The 21,683-nt window shown below is 50.4% G+C and overlaps 2 protein-coding genes across 18 annotated transcripts in view; both read right to left on the minus strand.

Moving 5' to 3' along the window:
- Nucleotides 1-1,505: 1,505 nt before the first annotated feature.
- Nucleotides 1,506-3,352, minus strand: Tmem52 (transmembrane protein 52). Of its 4 annotated transcripts, none has more exons than XM_034503017.2 (5): nt 3,144-3,352; nt 3,001-3,099; nt 2,854-2,895; nt 2,203-2,381; nt 1,506-2,087 (listed from the first exon to the last, which is right to left on the minus strand). In XM_034503017.2, exons 1-5 carry the CDS (start codon nt 3,200-3,202, stop codon nt 1,828-1,830), a joined length of 639 nt encoding a protein of 212 aa, XP_034358908.1. In that variant the 5' UTR covers nt 3,203-3,352; the 3' UTR covers nt 1,506-1,827. The 4 variants fall into 4 exon arrangements, with proteins under 4 accessions (XP_034358908.1, XP_034358907.1, XP_034358906.1 ...); XM_034503016.2 differs by having other exon boundaries at nt 3,001-3,044; nt 3,137-3,352; XM_034503015.2 differs by having other exon boundaries at nt 2,854-2,913; nt 3,001-3,044; nt 3,137-3,352.
- A 2,075-nt stretch (nt 3,353-5,427) lies between these two features.
- Nucleotides 5,428-21,683, minus strand: part of Cfap74 (cilia and flagella associated protein 74) — a 71,434-nt gene continuing 55,178 nt past the window's right edge. For 6 of the 14 annotated variants that reach the window (XM_076933587.1, XM_076933586.1, XM_076933585.1 and 3 more), the window contains 18 exons: nt 20,355-20,483; nt 17,665-17,752; nt 16,811-16,984; nt 16,064-16,197; nt 12,497-12,773; nt 11,625-11,732; nt 10,552-10,688; nt 9,730-9,864; nt 9,483-9,592; nt 9,264-9,319; nt 9,040-9,159; nt 8,609-8,764; nt 7,655-7,784; nt 7,302-7,456; nt 6,959-7,091; nt 6,392-6,522; nt 6,018-6,152; nt 5,428-5,908 (listed from right to left, as the gene is read on the minus strand). In XM_076933587.1, coding sequence (XP_076789702.1) covers nt 5,807-5,908; nt 6,018-6,152; nt 6,392-6,522; nt 6,959-7,091; nt 7,302-7,456; nt 7,655-7,784; nt 8,609-8,764; nt 9,040-9,159; nt 9,264-9,319; nt 9,483-9,592; nt 9,730-9,864; nt 10,552-10,688; nt 11,625-11,732; nt 12,497-12,773; nt 16,064-16,197; nt 16,811-16,984; nt 17,665-17,752; nt 20,355-20,483 — 2,410 coding nt within the window. In that variant the 3' untranslated portion in view covers nt 5,428-5,806. Of the gene's footprint in view, nt 5,909-6,017; nt 6,153-6,243; nt 6,523-6,958; nt 7,092-7,301; nt 7,457-7,654; nt 7,785-8,608; nt 8,765-9,039; nt 9,160-9,263; nt 9,320-9,482; nt 9,593-9,729; nt 9,865-10,551; nt 10,689-11,624; nt 11,733-12,496; nt 12,774-16,063; nt 16,985-17,664; nt 17,753-20,354; nt 20,484-21,683 lie in introns of those variants that run through there. The other 8 variants (XM_076933593.1, XM_076933592.1, XM_076933588.1 and 5 more) reach the window with 7 other exon arrangements.

Below are 21,683 nucleotides of genomic sequence, written 5' to 3' on the forward strand. Positions count from 1 at the left end.
TGGACAACTCCCCACCCCCATGCTAGTTTCCTGTGTCTTTCATTTGGTCTCATCTACTGCTTTGGCCCTAGGGTTTGTTACATAGATTGTTTTTTAAGTCCCTGATGCTACCTCTCAAGGCTGCCTGGCTATTGTGTGCCTGCCTGATGGCCTTCATCTGGCCTTCACAACTGCGCCACCCTCCGTTTGAGGTGTTCTTGCCTCTGTCAGGACTTCACTCACCATGAAGCTCACCACTTACCCGCTTGTTCTTAGGCATCTTCTCTCTCCCAGGGCCTCTTTTTAAACTGTATGCCCTGAGGGATAGCCAAGTAGACGATAGGTTACTTCCTACCCTCTCCTGGATAGCAGGGCAATGGGGAGCTCCTGGAGAAGCCGGGTGTCCATACATACTGAGTGCTTGGCAGCTGAGTAGATCGAGGGGTACGGGGATGTCTTTGAGATGTTGGATAAGGAGAGCAAGGGGAAAGTGAGGACTGGAGAGTGGGGGCAGCTAATGAGCCTGCTGGGTACTGACTTCACTAAGAGCAAGCTGGCCTATGTGAACAAGGATGTGGACAGGGCCGGTAAGTCAGGGCTGGCAGTGTGTGGGTGTGGGTGCAGTCTTGGGCTGTGGTCACCTGTGTGTGTGAGTTGGGGGAGATGCAGTGAGAGGAGAAAGGGTGGACCTGGGAGCTGGTCCTAACTTGGTTTCCGGATCAGTAAAACTCTAACTGCGATGGCTTCCTGGCGTTAATGGGCTTTACTATGAGAGAGCCCAGGTCCAGGAGGGCAAACTGAGGGCAGCTTTGATAAGGATACCAAGGGAATGGATAGACTGAGACATATTCAAGGAGGACCTTGGGCCGGGAGGTTGGTGGTGCCTGAGTAAACGGGGAGTTCATAAAGGTACAAGCAGATGGTAGCTGAGTGAGAAGCCTTGGCAGGCGTGTGCTCGTGTGTGTGAGACCCTCGGTAAAATGGAGGCTGACCCAAGGAGACTGACAGGGGATGGGGATGGAACCATTGCCTATGAAGGTGAGTGTGGATGAGCCTGGGAACTAAAGCCTTTGGGTGGGCCAGGGAAGGCTACTACCTGCCCTTCTACCCCTAGGATTTGTAGCCGGATGATGGGAAAGTCCTTCAAATTGGTCCAGTGGTATAGCTGCTGTGGCTGGGGGGGGGGGGGGGGGCTGCCCAGGGAGTCTGCTGTCCACCGCCACCCTCCCTGCCACTAGGTCTGTATCAGGTAAATGTTTCAGCCAGACTCTGTTTTTTCCACAGCCCCAACCTGGAGGGAAGAGGTGGGCATGGGTAAGGGAATGTGGGCACACTCCGAAATTCAAATCATTTTTCTCTGACTCCTGGCCCTTCCCACTGTCCAGATGTGGACTCTAAACAGCACCAGGAAGAGCAGATGGACCCTCCCACCCCCCAGCCCTGGCTGTTTACACTGGGGTGGCTACCTAAGGCCTGCTGGACACCCTGGGGGTGGGGCACTAGAGCCCTTTCCTTAAAGGTGGAGACCGTGTTTACAGAAACTTTATTTTCCCCTCAAAGGGCTGACAAGCCAGTGGGGCCTGAGCTCCCAAGATCCAGGCTCCTCCGGGCTGAGGGTCTGCTGGGCCCCAGATGGGTGGGAGGGGTGAGGAAGAGGGGCCAATACGGGGCTGGCTGGCCGGGCATTGCATAGCAACGAGGCCGAGTCTGCAGCAATGTGCTGGATGGCTGGCCTTCCCAGGGGAAGGATGACACCGGTGGGGTTCCTTAGTCCTAAATGCCAGGAATCCAGGCTATGGTTTAATGGCTCCAGAAGAAAGAACTCCCACCCCTTTCAAACGGGCACGACTAGGGCCGCTGGGCATCGGAGCCTGACTGCTGGGGTTCTCCAGTGATCTCTAGCTCCAAGGCCTCAGGCAGAGAGTTGGTTTTCTCAGAGGGAGCTGCTGCTTCCTCCCTGGCTTTTATCATCTTCACAGCCTCATCATAGGAGGGTGGCAGTTCGGAAGGGTACAGGCTGTAGGTGGGGGGGACCATGGAGTCAGGGTCTGGCTCCCCAAAGTACAGGGGCAACCGCATGCCCAGTGGGTACTGCACGGAACTGTAGGCTGCAGGGAACAAGAGTGGGTTTATCAAGATGGCTTGGCATTCACCCTACGGTGTCCTCTACTCCTTCCCTCTACTCCCCCAACCCCCGCTGGCTAGAGAGTTCCAGACACTCACAGGTCACAGTGCTGTGTGCGGGGCTGTCGCTGTCCATAGGGATGACTGTCCCGTCACAGGGCTGCCATGCTGCTGGCGTGTGTGTCTGGGTGTGTGCCTGCTTCCTGAGGCAGCAGAATCGTACACAACTGGCTGTGACCCCACACAGAAGCATCAGGAGTATGGCAAGCAGGATAAGCCTGGCAAGGAAGAGCAAGGATCTACCACCGGACTGGCCTTCTGTCACTGGGCACCTGCGAGCCAGTCATGCCTAACCACCCCAAACAGGATAACAGACAGGTGAGAAGAAAGTAAGAGAAGTCTTTCCATGCCAGACACTTCCTCAGCTGGATTCAGGCCCGAGGAGCTGCCTGCACTGGTCTCTTCCAGCTGGGGCCAGTCCTGGCTTGGCTCTATAGTGCTGGCCAGGGGTGGCCTTGGGTTCACTCCCAGGACACACTGTCCCCAGGCAACTGCACAGTGCCTTCTGCTGAGGATAATCGGGTCTGTTTCCAAGGCTGCCTAGGGCTCAAGTGCCCTTCAAACAGCGTGGAGAGAGTTGGGGGAAGTAGATGAAGCAGGTGAGGCAGAAGGGGTTCTGGTAGTCCTAGCCTAAGTCTACCTTCAGAGGAACTGTCGGACCAGAGGCTTGGCACGTCGGTTTCCACTTACCCCACATGCCATAGGCTGCTCCAGCGGGCCTGGGGAGGGCACCTGCGGGGACAGCGGCACCTGGAGCGGGTGGGGTATCTGCTAGCTCACTCCACCGCTCCCAGCCTTTCCAAGTTCTGCCTCTTCCCTTGGCCCCCAGCTACTTACTGATCCGAGGGGTCACAGTTGCCGTCCGCAGAACCCAGCGTCACCTGTGGGGACAAGGGTGAGCCAGAGCAGGGCGAGACCGAACTCAGGACCGCCCCACTTGCCATAAACACGTCGTGAGTGCGGCCCAACCCACCTGCGACAGAGGCAGGAGAGGCAGCAGCAGCAGGATCCCCTGTGTGGCTGACGGCCCCGGGGCCATGTTCCGTAGACCTAGCGGAACTCAGTCCAACACCGGCTCAGCTTTATGAGGCCCCGCCCCTGGGCCTTGTCAGCTGAAGGTCCAGGGTCACGCCCACCGTGGTATTCTTGGCTCCTTGCTCCCTGCTCTCCGTTTTTTGTTGTTTTGGTTTTTTCCAATAGAAGTTTGAGAGAGAGAGAGAGAGAGAGAGAGAGAGAGAGAGAGAGAGAGAGAGAGAGAGAGAGAGAGAGCGAGAGAGGCGCGCGCCACACACACACACACACACACACACACACACACACACGTCTCTCCCTCCGTGTCATCAAGGATCAAGATCTTTCGGTGGGAGCCCCAGGAGGGGATAGAGCAGTACTCTCTCTGGGCATGGGACATTGGTCTGTCTGTCTTGTATCAATCTGATGCCTTACCCAGCGACCTGTATCCCCTATTTTCCCCATCCCCATCCCCACCCACAAACCAGGTTTCCTGAAACTTGCAGTCTGGACTGCACTGAGTTGTGGCCTCTCAGAATAAGTAGAATCCATCCTCATACCCCACAGTCGGCTAGGTAAAAAGGAGTGGAGATTTACACCATTAATATGACGAGTCTTCCAAACCACCATTCAAGGACATTTGCTACGGATCCTCCGTGTGGATACCTCTGGGGAATGGCCCATTTGGTCTGGAGCCAGCACCTGGCTCTGGGCTACTGAACCACTGCAAACGGACCACTTTCCAGAAAACATTTGGCTTTAAAGGTCGCATTCGTTGGGAACCACCACTCCCCCCTCCCTCAACCCGGAATGCCTGCTTCTTCTTCTGCTGAAGCGGCTGCGGCTTCCTGAAGGATCTCTTTTATCATCCTCCAGGCTCAGAGCTGTGCCTCCGATACTAGGGCACTATTAGAACACTAGTGACCAAATTGCAGCCTGGTCAGCACAACCAGGCCGGGTAAGGGAGCACTGAAGGTGTGCCCGCCCGCTCTCCTGCCTTCATTAAGGGAGCACTGGAGGTGTGCCTGCCCACTCTCCTGCCTTCTTCACTGTGCACATACCTGCATGAATCTTGGGTTTCTCCCTCAGTGGTTAGGAGTTCTACAGCTGTCCTACGCACTCGGGACCCGTGCCCCCCCTCTCAAGGGCCCTTTCTGCCAGGCCAATGAGGTTAGCTCCTATGCTGCTTCTGTCCTTTGCTCTGTCTTGGCCGTGCTTGGTACCATAGGGCCAGCACCGGAATAGGAAGAGTAGATGTCAAAAGTATAGTATGAGGCTGGGACCAGAGCCTGGAGTCCAGAAGAGAGAAGGCTCTGCTCTTGTTCTCATTAATCCCAGACTGGTCTATTAGTCCTGCCTTGTCCACCCATCTGGCCTAGAATCATGTAAAGGGTCATCTGGTCAGCTACCATCAGGGAAGCCAAAGGCCTGGGGCTGCTACTTCCAAAGTCACTGGGCAGGATTCCTGCAAAATGCTGTTTTTAAGATCAGTGTGGCTGGCTCAGTTAGGGGCCATGTCAGCCTTCAAGGCATTGGGGAGGGCACTAAGGGCTTTTGTGAGAACAGTGTTCAGCAGAGCACCCAGATAGAAGCCATCACCCCCATCACCTTGCTGGGCCTAGGAAGGCTGGGAAGGCTGTCTCTGTAGCTTGTCCACATTGGGTGGCAAAATAGGTATGCTCACTGATAGGAGGGCAGGCTGGATGCACTTCAAGAGAAAGCTTTTGACAAGCTGTACTTCAGAGGAAAGAGCTGGTGCAGTGTTGGAGTCAGGGTGTAGAGAGCAAAATCTCTCCTTTTCCACGAAGTGTGAGCTCAAGCTCACAGGCTGGGTCTGGCCTCATACCCAGCTCACCCCTTGTTTGGGATCTTCTGTGGTCCTGGGACTTGGGAGGAGTTGAGAGGCTTAAGGGGTCTTCTCTGGACTTCGGAACCTCTTGTCCCCCCCTTACTCCACCTTGTACCTTTCCAGGTCTGAACCAGGCTCAACCCCTGGCAGCATCCTGCACCCCCCAGCATCCTGTGCTGCCTGCTGTTAACCTCAGTGATATGGATCTGGAGGGGTTTTCCAGGGTTTGGGGCAGGATGAACTCCCTCTAGTTATCTGGCAAGATCCCACCCTCTGAGAGGTTCTTACTAGCCAGAACACTGTTTTATGGGTTGGGTCCTGTGAGGGTGGGTATGGGTTAGACTTCCTTCAGGTTCTCCATCCACGTCACTCTGTGCTTAGGCCCCACACTGCATACCTGTGTGTTGGTTCTCAGAGTTTATTGATAGGCCTACGTTGAGATCTCCTGGGATCTCTGAAGCATGGGGAGGTGCTGGTGGGTTTGGGATCCGGGGGTGGGGATGGTGCATCTAGGAGTAGGCTGTGTGTGTGGTAGGTTGGATGGATTAGTATTTCTTGATGTGTGTGTGTATGGGGACGGTCGTAGACTGCTCCCAGGGCACAGAAGGAATTAGCTATGTCTGTAGGGCTGGAAGCTCTGACTCTGGGACTGTTCACTTCAATGTCCCAGCTGGGGACAGCCACATCCCAGGCCTAGGGGAATGGGTTGGCTTGACCCACAGCCTGTGAAAGGGTTCAAGAGCGGATGGGAGAGTCCAGGAGGCTCTGGGGTTTCCTGTGTCCTCAAAACCCAGCGACCACATGGGCTACAAAGATGACTTTGTAGGTTTCCTTTACGTCTCCCCGGAGCTGCATCAGGGTTGACACCATGAGTGGGTGGTCTGGCTGGAAGAAGAAGAATCCTTAGATTTTCCATACAAATCTGTTCTTTCCCAGTGCCATGCCTACTTCAGCTCACATGCCTCCCTGCCCTGCTGGAGGTCCCAACACCTACATCAAAGTCAGCAGCTGGTACCCACGAGATGTTGATGGTCTTAGTCTGGCCGCGCTCCACAGAACCCCTGGAGGGCTCGATGGAGAAGCCCTTGTGCTGAAGCCATGATACACCATCCAGGATGAACTCCACGGTCTGTGAAGCATTGACACTACTGGAGGTTAGAGGTTCAGGGACTCCCAGGAGGTAGTAGGACTAGAGGGTGAGGAGGGTTGGCTTTACCTACCCCTCAACTAGGACTGGGGGTGGGGGAAGTTGCCATCCCACATCTGCTGCAAAAATCCTATACAAGGCCAGTGAGGTACAAGGCCAGGGGAGGTCAGGGAGTCCCTGGCCTCCTTCTGGGGTTTAACTCGAGCTAGGGGTGTGATCACCTTCCTTGGTGATGGCTGTGTGGTCCGGATACAGCCCACTTGCAGCTCTCGGGTGGCAGGCGAGGTTGTTGCGTCTGTGTCAAACTGGACATAGTTGAAGGTCACCAGGATGGGCTTTATCTCCTCAGCTTCTGGAAAGGGAGAATCTAGCTGAAAAGTGTCTAGAGGAAGGGTGTGGCCTGCAAGTGAGGGGAATTTGTCCAGGGTGGCACAACGGAGGTAGAGGGTGAACCTGGAGAGCTGGCACCCTCCTGAGCAATCCTTCTGGCTCTGGGATTGATGGTCCAGAATTCTGTCTCATTATGCCCGCTAGTTGGCTCGGGTGCTGGAGGGCCTTGTCACTGATCCATAAGGTAAGTTACCCCTGCTTCCCCTTTCTCAGAGCCAGAAATCACACAGTGGGGGCTCACCTTCTTCTTCTTCTTTTTTTGTTTCTCTGTGTAGCCCTGGCTGTCCTGGAACTCACTCTGTAGACCAGGCTGGCCTCGAACTCAGAAATTCGCCTGCCTCTGCCTCCCAAGTGCTGGGATTAAAGGTGTGCGCCACCACCGCCCAGCTGGGGCTCACCTTCTTTATGCTCTGGGTCAAAGGCAGTGATTACTGCGAGGGACTCCACAGGCACATCCAGTGGGTCTCCTCCCTCCACAAACATCATGTGCTCGCGGGCCGCGCCCTTCAGGAGGATCTGGTGGGAGACTTTCTGGGGACAAGAAGCATAGCAGCCTGCCATGAAGCTTGATGGTTGAGGACTGAGGCTGGTTCAGGCGTGGGGCCTGGAGAACCGGGGATGCTGATCTCTGACTGACAGCTTCCAACATAAAGGGCCAGATAATAAAAGCTGTCGAGAAGGGGCAGATAAGGGAGCCATAGGATGGGGTGAAATCTCAGTGGGCCCAGCTATGAGTCTCACCTTTTCAAAGAGCACCACTTGGAGCAGGTCAGAGAAGTAGAGGCTCTCATGGTCCGGACTGAAGGTGACGGTAAACTCTTGAGCCTTCCCAGGGAACATGAGGCCCTCAACTGGGACAATACTGAATACGCTCTGGCCGTTATAGTTCTGTGTGCCTGTGGGCAGTACAGGGGTTACGGTCAACACTACCATTCTCCTCCACTGAGCTCAGACCCCTCTACTTCCCTTCTTGCCCAGCCTCTCCATGATCTGTGTTACCCCACTCCACCCCAAACACCACCCTCATGTCCTAGCACGTATCTCCCCGTGGAGCTATACCCCTGTGGTTCCTGGCAGTGTGTCAGTTAGCTCACCGACTATTTCTGTCCTCTGCTCACGGGAGGTAAGGAACTTTGGCAGCTGCTGGTAGACCTCAGCCTTTTTTTTGGAGAGGCTCTCCAGGCACACCCAGAACTTAATGGGAAGCGAGGATTCGTTCTGTAGCTGTAAGAGCAAGCTGTCACCTGACTGGCATACTGTGGGCTGCCCTAGTGCCTTTGACTAGGTTACCAGCTGCTAGATCGCTGATCAGGACTGGGTGGCATTGCTAGCAGTAACCACAATAGCAGTGTTTGGGACTCTTAGTATTCAGTCACTCCCCTCACCCTGGCCTTTTCTAAGGCTGGCTGGCAGCCTGCTTCCCTGCCAGCCGTGTGGCCAGCCCTAAGCCTGTCAGCTGTTGTTCAGAGCTCCTCTTGGCTGAACCATATCCTCATCTAGTCTCTTCCCCTCCCTTAACCCTCCCTCTTTGAAAAGCACTGTGTCTGGTGCTCCGCTTCAGGATCCTACCAGGGCCAGTGGGAAAGTTGCTTGAGCCCAAGCCTAGGGTAGACATCAGGATGAGGCAGGCCCATGCTCATGTGGAGATGAGAGAGCCCAGGCAATGGCATGGGTCTCCTTTAGAGGTCTACCCACTGCAGGGCACCTGCATAGGGCTTGAGAGAAGTAAATCAGCAACAAAGCAGAAGCTCAATGAAGGCCTGATGCAGAAGGACATGAAACATCCTGCAGGCCAAGGCTTTGGCTGAAGGTCAAGGGAGAGGTTCTCTCAGTTTCCCCATAAGGGCAGGCTCTGGGGACTCTGCTAGGAATGCATTAGAAATGACAGCCTCTTGGGAACAGAACATTTGGGGGAGAGAGTCTGTGCCTTCAGTGATTCCCCCAACCAGCTGGATGCTTCCAAGCACAGTGTTCACTGCCTCAAAAAAAAAAAAAAAAAAAAAAAATCCTTTTCCAGGAAGCTGGGCCAAGACAAAGGCTTAATTCACCTTAAAGTTTGTTGAGACAGATTCTCTGGCGAGCACATAGCCCATGTTGAGGATGTTGCCATCAATGGAACATGTAATCATGGATGCCACACCCATGCCCAAGAGGGTGAGACTGAGAGTGCCTCTCTTGGTGATGATGTCCAGAGTTTCTTGAGCCTAAGGAGATCAGTCCTTTAGCAAAGGGCAAACAAGGGAGCTCCACTCATGAGCAGCTGGCTGGGAGCATCGTACACTGAGATGGCCTGGAGAACTTTGCCTTCACATACTTGTTGGCAAGAGTTGGGGTCAGGAGCATAGGCTGCTTTCAGGCTCCAGTTGATCATTTGGGTCTCAGAGCACAGTGGTATCTGTCCCCCCACCCCCGTGGTCACACCATGGTCCTGAAGTGTGGGGATCCCAGGGCAGCAGCATTGCCTGGGGGCTGCACTCACCAGCATGTTCTCATGGGGTGAGAAGGACAGCACCAGGGTTTGTGTCTCGCCAGAGCATAGCTTGTTGAAAGGGTTTAGCCGAACGAAGGGGCCGTTGGGGTTCAACACCGAGTATTCCAACTGAGGGTTATCAAGGATGAAGACAATCTTTTGCAGGCTCTGCCACACACCTCGCTCCCATCCCTAGTTCTGGAAGCTGGCTTGCTGGGTATGGGTAAGGATACAGTAAGGTCCTCGTTGCAAATGTTCTGGAGGGTGATCTTCTTTATGCTTCGATGCCCTGAAATGTGGCAAAGAGTCAGGTGACAGCTCCTAGGCCCCGAGGAGGAGCACCTCTCTCAACAGCAAGGTAGGGAAGCAGATGTTAGCTGGAGTGGCCCTGATACTCAGGGTGGATGCTATGCTCTAGGGAGTGAGGGCTGTCGGTGTATATTCGGACTTACCCACAGCAATATCGCCGAAGTTAAAGACAGTCTTGCCTTTGTGGGATGTCACCACAATAAAGGGAGCCACTGCTGGACACCACAGTTCCAGATATAGAGTATTATGGGGGCTAAAGCCAGGACAAGGACAAACAAGGACAGATTAGGGTGACCCAGGATCCCTCGGGCCTCAGATATGAGCAGCAGTAGAGGAGGGACAGTGGGTTTATGGCCAACCACATCCTATCCTGGCTCAAGGTCCCCACACCTGAAGCTCAGAGGTTCCGTTGTCTTCCTGTCTTTGATGTCACCACTGGCAACAACACAGGGGATCACAAACCTCTCAAACTTCCCCTGGAAGGATTTGGACAAGGTGGCTTGTGCAGCTTGGTACTCAGGGGAACTGGAAGGAAGAAACAAGGCACATCCGTGCATGTTCCTGTGACCTCTCAGGATCTGCCCCTGGGATACAGTGTGGGATACAGGCCTTCTTCATCTGTAATGTATATGCCTACTCTCTAGGGCTTGGGCTCAGGTGAATTCTCTGGGGAAGGCCAAAGCATTAAGAGGCATAACTTGGAGCCACCATTGGTCCCAGATGGTGGCCATACCAGTTTTATCTGATAGGCTAGCTTTCCTACTCTTCTTTGGCTTCTGTAGGGCACTTCTTCCCCATTGCAGATCCTGGTCATCCAGAGTGAGTGAGTAAATGGTTTTGTTACACCAGAGCCATATTTCTGGGCCCATAGGGACAATTTCTGGGCTGGCTAGGGGCTCAACCCATCATAGCTTGCTTGGGCTCATTTGTTTATTAGGAAGGTTACAGTCAGACCATGGAATAGTCTGTTCAGGGGGACACAAGGTCCACAAGGATAGCCAAGGAGCAGATGCCTAGCAAGAAGAGCCCTGGGTCCAGCTGTTTCTGAAGCCAGCGAGTCCTACAGACACATAGCCGGTGAAGCTTTGCTCTATGCAATGTGTGGGAAATTCTCTACTGAACAAGGTAAGTTTCATCTGAGCAGCAGTGGGGCTTAAGAGGTAGGGGTGTGTGTGGAGATGGTGTGTGTCTGGGAAGACCCCTTCATCCTACCTGGCACTGACCACTGGCCTCTGCAGCTCTGCAGCTTGGTTGGTGGAGACCCGGGTTGGTCGCTCCCGGTTGTGAACCCGGACCACGGACAAGGACTGTTTCCACAGTTCTTTTTTTTGCCCTGTTTCCTTCTGGAACTGTAAGCAGGAGCAGATGATGTAGAGCTGCCCCAGGGGCTCATGCCTCTGCATAGCAGGCTTCGTAACTACTCCCCCACCACAGGCTCCCCTGAGGCCTGGCCTAGCTGACTTGGTATGGCTGCTTGCTGAGTGGCAGGAGCCACAAGTTCAAGTTTGGAGTAAATGGTGTTCTCAGATCAACAGGTTTCCAAGGGAGTCAGACAACAGGTGCAACAGAGGATTGACACAGTCAGCAATGGGGGAACCATCCAGGGACACCCAGGGAGGCCCAGCACAGAGACAAGTTTATGGCCTGAAATGTCTGAACTTAAAGAGACCAAGCCACAGACAAGAAGTCTGTATAGCTAGGGTCAGGGTCCTTGTTGTCTTCCAGTTCATGACTCTCTTGTACCTCACTGCCTCATCAGAAGTCGTAATGTCAGGGCTCTTTGCTTGTGTGTACACCATAAAGACACGAGGCCATGGTATGGTACAAGGCTAAGCCTGCAGCCACTGGCTTCACAACTCCCCAGGCTGGGTGCAGCATGCAAAGCCTATGCGTAACATTGGGTGAGGCTTGCCTTCTGTTTCAAGGCTGCCTTCCGAAGGTGGTTTCTGTGTGACCCTTGGTGAGAGGCAATGCTGTGTTTTTATCCCAGTCCTGCTCTGATTAAAACCCCAGCTGCCCTTAGGGTCAGCCTTGTCTCCTACTGCCTGGTGATGCTTCCAGGAGAGGGAGTAGTCTTGCATGACAACCTTTATCCCTCATGGAAACAGCTTAAAGTAGAGTGCCAGGAAAGCCTGCCTTGTACTTCTGTCACATGGGCTAGCTTAGGACAGCTGCAGTCCCAAGTGCCAGAGGCCCACACATCTGTACCCCCTTCCCTCTGCTAGCACACCTTTTCTTTCCTTGTGCCCCTCCCCTCTGGCCACTATGCACTTCCCCTAAAATACCTCACGCACAGTCTTGGTCTCTAATTCCTTGTTCATCATCTGAATGGCTTCCTCAAAGATTGTCTCCTGTGGCAGTACAGGCTGGAAGGCCACCTGGACCAAACACCTCTGCAAAGAGACACCTGGATTGCCAACTCTCCCCCAGAAGCCCAGAGGGTACACCTCTCTTCTCTCATGGTGGTGTGTCTCTCCCCCACCCCCCTCTCCATTTTTTTTCCCAAGACAGATTCTCTTGGTGTAGCCCTGGCTACTCTCTGTAGACGAGGCTAGCCTCAGACTCAGAGATCTGCCTGCTTCTGTCCCTTAGAAAGCATGTGCCACTGAGCCTGGATGCACTTCTCTTAAGGCCATTTGGTTTTGAGATTTTAACCTGGTACGCCCTTCCAGGAAAATTCTCCCTCATGACTGTAGGCCGGAGTAGACTTGAGTCGATGTGTGTTGGGGGTCTGTTTAACTGGAGGTGTTGAGAGCAGAGTCCTGAATGAATCAGAACGGCACCAGACTAGAGTAAGAAATGAACCAGGGAACAGGGAGCCCTTCCCCATTTGCAGCAAGTCTCCATGGGACAGATCTCTGGAAAGATTCCATGGTGACATGTGGACCATGTCTCCTTGATGTTCAGGATAGGGAAGGTGTAGGGGATAAAATGATGGGTAAGAGGCAGAAGAGAAGACAGAAGATGGAAAGAGTGAAGGGGGAAGGGAGAGGAGGGGAAAGAGAAACCATGTCTACTTTCCACAACTCCTATTTGGTCCCTGGATCATGTTCCTTGGCCCCGCTGTGGTTAAATACCTGTACTTAGGGAAAGCCAGGTCAGGAACCCTGGGAGAAAGGCCCGGAAGCTCCACCTGCTGGCAGGGGGTTATGCTCACCTTTCCGGGTAACACGGTCCCCACAGAAGGGGAGATGATGATGGGCGAGTTAGGGGGTAGCAGGAACTCAAAGGATGTTGGTCCCACTGGGGTGGCTTCCTCTGAGCCAATCCGAGGCACGGAGTGGGTCAGCTTGTTCATGCTCAGGTGTGAGTTGATCACATACAGTGTGGACACAGAAGTGTCATACAGGGATGTGGCTGAGAACTTGATCTGGTAGTGGGACAGCTCCAGGGGTGGGTGGACACCTACTGCTTGGCAAGACACCTTGAAGCACCTGGAAGCAACCAGTGCGAGCATTTTTTTCATCCGTGCCATGGCATCTGTGCTCCCTCTGCAACCTTGGGTGAGGGGACACATAGTTCCTCATATGCTAACTATGATGGACAGGACTGTTGTGCTGGTGACGTCCCAGGCACCCAGGACTTATTCCTGAAGTTAATTATTACAGTTATTTACTACCTGACTAACCAGTTTGGAAAAGTGTGTTGGCTGATATATATGTTTGGTAGGTGGCTAAAAAAAAAGCATAAGCAAAATTATATAAGCAAAGTAGAAATCTGTAAGTTGCTTTAAAAATAAGTGGTTTCGGGGATGGAGAGATGGGTAGACCAGTGGCTCTCAACCTTCCCAATGCTGTGACCGTTTACTATAGCTCTGCATGTTGTGGTGATCCCAGCTATAACGTTATTTCATTGCTACTCTTTATAACTGTAATTTTGCTACTGTTATGAATTGTGATGTAAATATCTGATGCGCAGGATATCTGATATGCGACCTCCAAAGTGGTTGAAATCCACAGGTTGAGAAATGCTGACTTAGAAGTTAGGAGCACTGGCTGCTCTTGCTGACAACCCAGGTTCAGTTCCCAGCACCCACGTGGCCTGGAACTCAGAGATCTGCCTGCCTCTGCCTCCCGAGTGCTGGGATTAAAACTGTGAGCCACCATGGCCTAGCTCATCAGCTTCTATCTTAATTACGCTTGTTTTCTGTGCTGAGGATTGAACCTAGGTCCTTGTGCCAGCTAAGATGGAACTCAACTGTTCAGTAGCACATGGCACTCGTTTCATGTGTTGTTTTGACCGTTTGTTTTAAATTTATGTGAGTTGCCATTTTGCTGCATGTCTGTGCACTAAGTACTTGCCGTGGTCAAAGAGGACATAAGGTCCCCTGGGATTGGGGTTATAGACCATTGTGCATATGGTTATAGACCATACGGGTAGTGGAAATTGAACCCTGGTCCCCTATAAGAGCAACCAGGACTTTTAACTGCTGAGCCATTTCTCCAGTTTCATTACATGTATTTTTAATGCTTTAAACCAGGATATGGGTGACCCAACAGACTCTCATCCATAACAAAAGTGTGTTGCGAGGCTGGGGAGATGACTCCATTGGTAGATCACTTGTCTGTAAGTAAATAGACTCTTGGAGCTCTTAACCCTTAGAACCCACACACACACAAAACTGAGCACAATGGCACATACTTATAATCTCAGCAACTGTGAGATGGGAGGAAAATCAGACTGCTCTTTGAAGTGTGATAGCTAGTTAGCTAGCCTGGCCTACTTCATAAAGTTCCAGGCCAGGGAGAAATTTTGTCACAAAGAAATAGTGGAAGGTGCCACACCCAAGGCTCTCTGACTTCCACAGGCACACACGCGTGCTTGCCCGCACAGGTACCCAATTGTGCATACAAACCATGTATAAAATATGTTCAGATGGTCAAACATTCAAATATATAAGTTTATATCTTCTGGGAAAGAGAGATCATTATGACTACTTAACTGAATAAATGCATAAAGTATGATAATAACTAAATATAAAATATAAAAATTTACAGGAATCTGAGTTAAAAATTCTAAATTTTTCTTCAGTTTGTATGTATGTATATGATATGTGTGTATAAGTATGTGCTTGTACATGCTATACTGCAAGGGTGGAGGTCAGAGGACAACTTTGAAAGTTGCTTCTTGCCTTCTGCCTTGGTTTAAGGTAGGGTCTCCTTTTGTTTATTTGTTCGTTTGTTTGAGACAGGGTTTCTCTGTGTAGCTCTGGTTAACCTGGAACTCACTTTGTAGACTAAGCTGGCTTTGAACTCACAGAGATCTGCCTGCCTCTGCCTCCCAAATGCTAGGATTAATGGCATATGTCACCATGCCTAGCCAGGGTCTCTGTCTCTCTTTGTCTCTCTCTCTTATTTAAACATTTTCTTTATATTTACTTAGTGTATTTGTGTGTGCGTGTGCATGTGTGTGTGAGTGATGCATCTGTGATGGCATATGTGTGGAGGTCAATTTTCTCCTACCAGATTGCCAGGCAAGTGCCTTCTCTCACTGGCCCAAGGCTCTGTCTCTTAGCTACTGTTTACTGCTACACATGTCAGGCTAGGTGGTCCTTGGGTTTTGTGAGGATTTTACTGTCTCTGTCTCCCAGTTTGACATCCTTACAGCCCTTAAACCATTTTTGTTTTGTTTTTGAAACAGGATCTCCTTGGCTCGCCAGGAATTCAGTATTTAGGATGATCTCAAACTCACAGAGATCTGTTTTGCTGAGGGCTGAAATTAAAGGCCTCATTGCACCTGGCTCAAATCCTTACATTAAAATTTTGTGGTAAAAACTTTGTGTGTGGCAGGGCAGTGGTGGCACACGCCTTTAATCCTAGCAGTGGCAGGAGGATCTCTGAGTTTAAGGCCAGCCTGGTCTACAGAACGAGTTCCAGGACATCTAGGGATACACAGAGAAACCCTGTCTCAAAAAAATTATGTGTGTATGTGTGTGTCCATGTTCAACTGTATGAGTTCATGTGTACCATACCATGTGTGTACAGGAGTCTGAGGAAGCCAGAGAAGGCATTATTGCCTAGAACCGGAGTTACAGATGATGTGAGCCACCATATGGGTGCTGGGAACTGAACTGGGGTCCTCTCCAAAAAACACTGACTGCTTCTAACTGATGATCCATCTCTCTGACTCCTCTTAAATCTTAAAATAAGGTGTTTTTTTTTTGTTTTTTTTGGGGGGTTTTGAGACATTTTTTTTTTTTTTTTTTTTTCCCAAGATGGTCTCAATCACATGATATGGCCAAAGGCAACCTTCACTTTTACTCTCCTGCCTCTGCCTCCCACGTGCTGGTATTATAGTCATTTATTGACATACCTGCTTCATGTGGGCCTCAAGCATGTGAAGCAAGAACTCTAAGAAGCTATCAACTTACAAAGGCCAACACACTGTAATAACATCAGCCCTCCCAGCAGAAGCCCGGGAAAGCCTGGACAAGGAGTAAAGGTGAATTCTTATGCCGGGTACTTTTCACAGTGGACTGAAGCGCGCATACATGCTCATGATCACAACACCCGGGTTTAGCAGATCATTGTTTCCTTCTCTCCCCACATACAAGGGTAAAACTGGTACAAGGTCAAAGGTCATGGGAACCCAAAACCTATCGCTTCCTGGGTCCTGGGCTCCTATTGGCCAGCAGCGCTGTCTATTCCAGCCCCTAGGTCAGCCTAGTGAGATCTGAGGAGAGGAAGGCATGGGCCACGTGCCCCCTCTTGTCTAGCAGGCTTACCGGTTTATCTCAGATTTGCAGACTAAATCAAATTTGTATTCCCTGGCCTTGATGGGCTGGAAGATCAGATGGAGTCGCAAAGTTTCCAGTGGCAAGATTGTCCCAAACCCGTCATTGGGCTGGATGTCCATATACTGGAAGATGGGAACACATTAGAGTGAATAAATGAAAGTTGCGCTCTGTAGAGAAGCTGGTCAGAAAGGATGCACCTGTGCGGGGAAGTGAGATGTGAACATGCTAGTTTTGGAGCACACAGGAAGGGTATGAAAGGTGTGTGTGCGTGTGCGCGCGCACACGCGTGCATGTGTGAGTGAGTGCTCGACTTTACTGAGGGTGAGGGTAAAGCGAGTGTGGAAACGGGTAAGGGACAACCTAGCTCCTTAGGCTGACGGCAGCCAGGCCTGGGCATTCCTTTTAGACTGTCCTGTGGGGCTTGGTCAGGTTAAGTCTTGGAAGTCAGGAAGAGAGGGAGAGAGAGGGAGAGGGAGGGAGGAAAGGGGGAGGGAGGAAGGGAAGAGAGAGGGAAGGGAGGAAGAGAAGAGAGAGAGAAAGAAAGAGAGAGAGAGACAGAGAGCAGCTTTTTGGGTGTACCTTACAGGAAAAAAAAAAAAGGGAGGAGGCCTTTCCCTCTGGACAGAGAGAGGGTCAGCTGGGAGGTATGGAGGGCGGCAGAGTTGCTGATGCTGGGCCTAGAGAGCAGTTGTTAATGTCCCACCCCGTATCCCCAGGGCTGACCGCAGCAGGTACCTTGGGAAGTCCAACAAACCCAAACTCCTGGGGCAACAGTGAGAGGTTGCTGAGGCGGATCTCTGTCCTGATAGCCTCATAGATGGTGCAGCAGCCAAAGTTTATCTCTGAGGGGTTGATTTCCAAGTCTGAGGTGGTAACGATGGCTTGGACAGTGAACCTCACGGGTTTGATCTGAAGTTCAGAAGGCAAAGAATGTTCCTGGCCACTGAAGCTTTATGCAAAAGCCCCCAGATAATAAAGGCTGCCCCTGTTGCTTTGTGGCCAACAGCATTCTATTTCTGGAACATGACTTCCTCAAGCAGCCCACTCCTCAGTGGATCCTGGTGAATGAATGAATCTGGGCCAGAGATCCACGGTGAAGGTTGTGTGGGGCGGGGGGGGGGGCAGGCAGCAGTGTAAAGGATGAGCTGTGGTAATCAGTGCATGGGACTATATGTATGTGAATTGTTTATAAGCACACACATGTGTGAAGCCCTGTTGACGAGAGCATAACATGTGTAGCTATGTGTACGTGTGTAGTGCATTCGTGTGTGCAACCCTGTTCAACTATGCAGGCATGTTTCTTGTGTGCATATGTGAGCAAAGTATTTGAATCAGTATGCTTGGCCAGAATAAGAGAAGGCTCTTACTGGCCCACATGTGCCCCCTTCGTTTCATACTACGTAGGGGTTGTGTGGATAAATGGCAGAGTTGCCAGTCAGGCCCCTGAGCATCGTCAGCTGGGAAATGAGGATGGGTTCTGAAATCGGGGTTCTATGTGTGTGAGTATTCCCATTGGGGGTACAGGGTTTGGTCTCCCACGGAAGCCACCTGGTCCCTGGGGACAGTCTCAGAAAGTGTCCTATACAGACCTGGTCAGCTACCCGAATGGTCATCGGAGCCTCCAGAACTCGACTGGCAGGGTCAAAATACTTCCTTGCATCTTCCGGGAGGGTTTGTCTGCAAGAGGTAGGATCCACTTGAATAGACTTTTCCTCTTTATATTTTGCACAATAAAACTGTTCTAAAATCTAAGGGCAAGGGCAAATAAGAACAACACACACACACACACACACACACACACACACACACATTAATATATTATATATATATAAAACATGTATAATGATGTATGTATGGATTAACATAAGGAAACTCATTCCTTCATATACTAACTTTTTTGTTTGTTTGTTTGTTTGTTTGTTTGTTTTTCGAGACAGGGTTTCTCTGTGTAGCCCTGGCTGTCCTGGAACTCACTCTGTAGACCAGGCTGGCCTCAAACTCAGAAATCCGCCCGCCTCTGCCTCCCAAGTGCTGGGATTAAAAGCATGCTGCTTCACCACTGCCTGGTTCATATACTAACTTTAAAAATGAAATGTCTTGCCATTGAATGGCCCACCAAGTCGGCTAAGCAGGACTCACATGGGCTCACAGAGAATGAAACGGCAAGGGGTCTGCATCAGGTCTTCTGTGTATGTTATGGCTGCGCTTGGTGTTCTTGTGGGGCTCCTCACAGTGGAGTGGGTGCTCACAGTGGAGTGGCTGTATTTCTATCTCTGACTCCTTTATATGTTCTTGAGACTCCTTCCCTCCTCTTGGGTGGCCTTGTCCAGCCTAAATATGGGTTTGTTTTGTTGTTGTTTTTTTTTTTTTTTTTTTTTTTTGCCTTGTCTTATTGTATCTTGTGTTGTCCTGTTTGGCTGCCATCTTTTGGAGGCTCCATCTTTTCTGAAAGGAAATGGAGGAAGATCTGGAGGAGAGGGGAGCGGGAGGGGGATTGAAGAGGAGGGGAGGGAAAGGAAACTGTGGTTGGGATATATAGTTTGAGAGAAGAATCTATTTCCAATTTAAAAAATTAAAAATTAATTAGCTTGGCTTAGCCAGATGTGGTGGCATATGCCTTTAATTCCAGCACTTTAGTGACTGAGGCAGGTCAACCTGGTCACCATAGTGAGATCCTGTCTCAAAAAAGTACCAAAAAGAGGGGGAACTTGGTTTGATTATTCCATATTTTCCTGTTCCCCCCTACTCACTATGTGTATCAAGACATCATATTTTATCTCATAAATATGTGCAATCATAATTCTACAATAAAATTAAAATTTTATGGTTTTATTTTGAAGGAGAACTCATGTATCACTGCTCGTGTGTCAATGTCAGGGGTAACTGGCAGAAGTTTGATCTCTCTTCCCTTGTGGATTCTGGTATATGAACTCAGGTTGTCAGGCAAACCATCTCTTTAGTTCAAAATAATAAAAGTTTTTTTTAAAAGACGTATTTATTTACTTTTAGAGATTTATTTATTTATTTTGCATATGTGAATACACTGTCACTCTCTTCAGAGACACCAGAAGAGGGCATCAGATCCTACGATAGATGGTTGTGAGCCACCATGTGGTTGCTGGGAATTGAACTCAGGACCTCTGGAAGAGCAGTCAGTGCTCTTAACCTCTGAGCCATCTCTCCAGCCCATAATAAAAGTTTTAATGACAAAAATTAAATAAACTGATGAAGAGCCTATTATTTGAAGGAATCCTAAAATTCCCTCCCTCTCAAAAATCACTTTAAAAGCAGGTTGTTCATGGGACTGGTATATGCCTCAGTGGTAGGTAGAGTGTACGGCCCAGGTTTCGATCCCCAGTACAGAAACACGCAGAGTTGGTTGGAATGCACCTGTAATAAGCCAGAAGACCATAATGTAGGCCAGGCAGCCTGAGATACTTCGTTATGACTCTTGTCTTGAAAAGTTTTTTTTTTTTTTTTTTTGATTATAAAAAGGATTAGTGTCATGATAGAAATATTTAAAAAAAAAAAAAAAAAACAGAGGAAAAAATGTCCCCTTTTACCATGATGGGAAATCTGCAAGAATGTCCAAGAAGTAGCTCAGATTTCTAAAATCAGTGTCAGCTCCTCTTCAGTACCCTCTGAGTGTGCGGCCTGGTGGCAGATCCTCCTTGGCTCCCCAGCTCCCCAGCTACACCTACTTCTCTGGTCCAAACTCTGTTGACAGCTTAGGGCTATATCTTAGCCCTGGGAAATTGTCTCAGTGGCAGGAACCAAGGGTCACTTTAGGGCAACAGAGCAGCCAAAGTGAAAAAGCAGGACCCTGGGTTGCCAAAGCACCAAAAAAAGCTGAAGTCCATGTGAGGAAAGGCAGAAACCAAAGACAGGACACACCACATAGCAAAACGGCCTGGACACTGGCTGTACAGGTATCTCAAGGGCAAGAACCAAGAAGGACTCAGGAACAGTAGGATGCAAGGAGAACTGGGAGACAGGAACACTTCATAGAGCTTAGTGACAGAGGTAAGGAAACAAGCTTCAAGTGTTTGCCCCAGCCAGACACAGAGCCTCAGGAACCAGGAGGAAGATCTCCAAAGAGCAGGGTGCTCGCTGAGACTGAGCAGAAGCCAGGGCAGGACCAATGTGTGGAAGGTCGGGGGTTGGTTCTTATTTTGGCAGAGGTAGGTCCGGGATGCTGTGACCAGCATCCCCATCCCCCTCCCATCATGCTTCAGTCCCACCCCATCCCATCATGCTCCAGGGCTTTCCCAGTTCTCACCGAGGCAGGAACTTGAGCTGTACTGAGTAGGTGGACTGGGCCTGGATGTAGCCGGTTTCTGGCAGAAGCTCTATGTGGCCTCTCAGCTCCTTACAGACTTCAAACTTTAGGCGCAGGGCTGCTTTTGATCTGCAAGAGGTCACGGATGACCAAGCATGTTTAATCCTGACTCATTAAGGTACTTGTAATGATAGAAGCGGTGAGAGGTATGCAGCAGTGTACCTGTTACTCTGAGCCAAACAGCACACCGATGGTCAGAAAGCAGCTGCAACACTGTTTCTTAAGGGATGTGTTGTTTGAAATGAAGTTTGATTAAATTAAAAAAAATTATTGTTGGGCCAGAGAATAGCACAGTGTTAAGAATACTTGCTGCTTTTGCAGAGGATCGAGCACCCACATGATATTTCATAACCATCTATAACTCTGTAGTTCCAGGGGAACTGATACCCTCTTCTGACCTCCGTGGACACCAAGCATGCACCACGTGGTACACATACACACAAGCAGGCAAAAAAGCTAGACATAAAATAATATATATATATATATATATATATATATATATATGTATATATATATATGTATATGTATATGTATACACACACACACACACACACACACACACACACACACACCTATATACATATATTTGAGACAGTCTCTTTACATAGTCCTGGAACTTGTTATGCACACTTCACTGGCCTTGAACTCACAGAGATCCTCTTGGCTCTGCCTATAATAAATTTGTTTTTTTTTTTTTTTTTCAAGACAGGGTCTCTCTGTGTAGCCCTGGCTGTCCTGGAACTCGCTCTTTAGATCAGGCTGGCCTCGAACTCAGAAATCCGCTCGCCTCTGCCTCCCAAGTGCTGGGATTAAAGGCATGCGCCACCACTGCCCGGCTATAAAATTTTTAAAATAAAAATTATTGCTGTTGTTGTGCCCCCCCCCCAGGGAAAACCCTTCTTCCAAGGCTCAGGTTCCTCTATTAACTGGGTTCCCCCAGACTCCTCCATTAAACAGGTTCCCCAAGACTGACAGCACACTGCCATCCTATGGCTCTCTGGTTCCCAAAGAGGAGTTTGCTGGACACCACAAGCTTCACCTTCACAGAGCAAGAAAAAGCCTGGCAGGAACCATGCCGTGGGAGTACGGTTCTTCCAGGTCTTCTGTGATAGCCGCCATGGGTGAAGGGGTAGTGACAGGGGCTTGGTGTGGCAGCATCTGCCCTTTGGTCTGGGGACCAGTGGTTCAGAGCTGCTGAAGCCGTGAAGCCTTGGATGCTTCTATCTCAGGTTGTGCTTCAAGGAAAATACTGTCAGTCTAACACCTGAT

The sequence above is a fragment of the Arvicanthis niloticus genome, chromosome 5 (assembly GCF_011762505.2).
Source record: "Arvicanthis niloticus isolate mArvNil1 chromosome 5, mArvNil1.pat.X, whole genome shotgun sequence".
NCBI classification, from domain to species: domain Eukaryota; kingdom Metazoa; phylum Chordata; class Mammalia; order Rodentia; family Muridae; genus Arvicanthis; species Arvicanthis niloticus.

Coding starts and splice junctions, on each gene's coding strand:
- Tmem52 (XM_034503017.2), bottom strand. CDS start 3,202: ATGGCCCCGGGGCCGTCAGCCACACAGGGGATCCTGCTGCTGCTGCCT. Junction 3,100..3,143: donor CTGCTGCCTCTCCTGCCTCT/GTCGCAGGTGGG, acceptor GTTTATGGCAAG/TGGGGCGGTCCTGAGTTCGG. Junction 2,896..3,000: donor AACTGTGACCCCTCGGATCA/GTAAGTAGCTGG, acceptor CTGTCCCCGCAG/GTGCCCTCCCCAGGCCCGCT.